Raw genomic sequence first — 3,192 nt, 5'->3', positions numbered from 1 at the left:
GGACATATGGTTTAGTTCCTTCCATTATGGATATTAGTTAGGGGTTTCGAATCCTAACAGAGGGTTATTGTGTCTCTATACAGAATGCGTCACTGCATTATTCTGTTGTATATATGGATCATTCTTTTCAACATGATTGTTGGGAGTGTTTATTACTATCATGCGATAATACCAAGAGTATTTTTGTTATTGCAAAGCTGTTTTTGTTATGATTGGTAATACCGATTATGTGGTATTTTTAATAAATGGATTTATTGTTGTCATTACCGTAACATTGTAAATTTAAATCGTATTTCTAGATTCTAATTTAATTCTATTTAAGCATTTTTTTCTACATTTCTTCCATTAAACTATTTACATTATTTCCATAAACAATTTGACTGCCTTTTGTCCTTCTATTTTCCATATATTTCGTTTTTAACTTCCTTTTTACAAGTTATCCTCACCTGGTGGGCGCTGTTGGTCGTCGACGGCCCTCGACTCGAAGGAACGATGTGTCTCTGGACGTCGTTGGCGAGGAGGTTCGACACTCCCTGATAGTTTGAGCTCGGTCCCCCCGATCCTTCTCTTGCTGACTGGAAGGATGAAGGGAAGGGCGTGGGTACTCCGGTCGAGGATCCGCTGAAGGACGGCTGGGCGGCGTTGGAAAGGGACCTCACTGGCACGAATTTGTCTTCGGGAGTTGAGGAGAGCTGGTGGTTGGAGAGCAAGGCGGTAAAAGGGTCGTTCGTGCCTGACTGAGAGGAGGAGGTACTCGGAGACACGAAATTCTGCCGCGTGAACTGCTGGTGCGAAAAGGATGTGGCTGCTGAGTGTGGGGTGTTGACTGGACTGTTGATTGATGGTCGTATGGATATTTGATAAGTCTGAGTCCTTGCTGGGGAGTTTGTTGATGGGAGTCTCTTGAATAATGGAGTAGAGGCTGATTTACTGACCGTAGAGAGCTGGGGAGATAGACCTGTACGTGATGTTTGAACTTGCGATTCTTGGAATGTTCCCAGAGTTGAGATTCTGTTTGAAGATGGCTGTAAAATTATTATAGTGTTAAAAACCATACAATTATTAACATATAGGTTTTAATGGCGAAATGTAATGGTGGACCATAATCTTGTTTAACATCTGTAAATATAATTCCACAGTATTTGATATGATATGATATTAAAATCATGTCTGTGATTCAGTTATTTGTAACGACGATTGATAGCATACTTTACAACAAAAACTATTCTTGTCAGCAAAACTTTCAACCACCTTACCGTAACATCAGTGACGATCTTCGCTCCAAATGGATTTGAATTCTTGAAGACCTCGTTAAAGAAGTCATCAGAATTCTCATACGGGAAGAAGCCAAGCGAAGTGGATCCCGAAGGTCCCAGGTCCTCTGCGCTGAATGCTGGCAGGGGGTCGAAGGTGCTGGTTGAAGGGGGGACCTTATTTTCTCTCTTCTCCACATGCGAGTCCTCCAGTAAATTGCCTTGGACGGGCTGCGAGTTCTGGTGCTGCCCCGAGTTTGGCCAAGGATTCTCAGTTATCTGAGGGGTCTCGGAAGGTGTCTGAGGGGATTGGTGTGACGTGGTTGTCTCGAATCTAGAGACAGACGTCCCATCATTTAGCCAGTGAGGAGGAGCAGGTGTTGGATTCTGTTCCTGATGGGGTGTTGTTGGCCACGGTGAAGGATTCACAGGATTTGAAAACTGTTGTTCTGGAATTTGATTTTGCTGAACTGCTACAGGAGTTTGCGAGGGTGCATAATCTGCTTCGGTAGTTAGAGATATAGTTGTTTGCGGCTGAAAAGGTTTCAGTTGGACAATTTCTGTTTTTACCACTGGTGGCAGTTGGGTTGTCGCTGGCTGTGGTGAAGGTAGTCGCCATGACTGAATCTGGTAGCTGATTGGATTCTGTTTCTCTTGAGGTGTTGTTGGATGTGATGTTGTAGATGCTGTTGGCTCTGGTTTTATTGGCTGCGGATTCACAAAAGAAAACTGTTCTGCACTTGATTCATTTTCATCTCTTATTTCAGTTATATCTACTGCTCCAGATGTTCCCCCAAAATCAGATGTACCTTTTGCTCCAGATATGCCACTACTACGCAGGTTATCAGTTACATCACTTGCACCATCAGCAAATTTGCCTGCTGTACCAGATAGGTCCCCATTACCAAATACATCTCTGGTATCAGATATGCCTCCAGTACCAGATACGAACCTGGTACCAGATATGCCTCCACTACCAGTTATGTCCCTGATATTACTTATGCCACCGGTACCAGATATATCACTGGTACCAGATATGCCGACTGTTCCAGCTAAGCCTGCAGTTCCAGATACGTCGCCAGTAATGAAGAAATCATCGCCAAACCCAAAAGGGATGAGAGAGCCTGAATCGTTGGGAAGGAGTGGCTCGGAAAACTGGCTTCCAGTAGGAATCGGAAAGTTGTTGATGTTTGCCTCTGAAGGGAAATCTTGTGGGCTGTCCTTAAAATTCTTGATTGGTTCGTGTGATACGGAGTTGACTTCATTCTGCGGAATCCTTGTTGACGGGGAAAAGTTTGTGAATCTCTGACCACCGTCAGCAGACTCTTTCTTTTGTGTTTTAGCACGTGGTGGGCTGAAAGGCGAGTATATGTTGGGTGCCGCATTACTGAACTGCTGGCTGTGCACCTCAAAATCTGGGGCAGGGAAACGGATCTTGGAGAGCGGATTACTGCTGGGAGGAGGAAGGAAGCCGGTGCTTGGCGAGTCAGGAAAACGGAAGGCAGGTGGCAGTGGGCTTTCCGGGGGCTTCAGCACATCGAAGGGGTACGGAGGTGGCTCCAAACTGATAGGAGGCGTCGGCCTGTGAACCGCTGCGGGAGAGAGGGTGATGTAGCCTCCCTCTACGTTCTCACTGATTACGTCTTCAGGCCGAGGCTCGGAGAACTCGCTCGGGTCAGCGAAGTTGTAGACCAGACCAGGATCTGCCTCCTCCGTCGTCTTCGGTCGAGGGGGCGCTGGGGCGGCGGGAGGCTGGGGGAAGCCGGGGAATTTGACAACGTTGTGATCGTGAATCGGGATGAAGATGTGCTGAGGGCTTACGTTGGGCGGGGGGGCGACGGCTTCGCGGGGGGAGAATAGGCCGCGCAGGTCGTTGGGGCAGCGCTGGCGTTTCACGGCCGCTGTAGCCACCTCTACCGCCGTTGCCCTCACGATTTCT

General features: G+C 47.1%; 1 protein-coding gene across 1 annotated transcript in view; it reads right to left on the bottom strand.

The window, feature by feature from the left end:
- The window catches only part of LOC119592933 (mucin-2-like), an 8,210-nt gene extending 5,419 nt beyond the window's left edge, over window positions 1–2,791 (bottom strand). Inside the window, exons 1-3 of the mRNA XM_037941825.1 lie at window positions 2,788–2,791; window positions 1,257–2,668; window positions 447–1,025 (exon numbers count right to left, since the gene is read on the bottom strand). Coding sequence (XP_037797753.1) covers window positions 447–1,025; window positions 1,257–2,668; window positions 2,788–2,791 — 1,995 coding nt within the window. The remainder of the gene's footprint in view (window positions 1–446; window positions 1,026–1,256; window positions 2,669–2,787) is intronic.
- Between the last annotated feature and the right edge of the window lie 401 nt (window positions 2,792–3,192).

Source organism: Penaeus monodon, chromosome 31 (genome assembly GCF_015228065.2).
Source record: "Penaeus monodon isolate SGIC_2016 chromosome 31, NSTDA_Pmon_1, whole genome shotgun sequence".
Classification (NCBI taxonomy): Eukaryota; Metazoa; Arthropoda; class Malacostraca; order Decapoda; family Penaeidae; genus Penaeus; species Penaeus monodon.
This window is presented reverse-complemented; position numbering and strand designations above follow the sequence as displayed.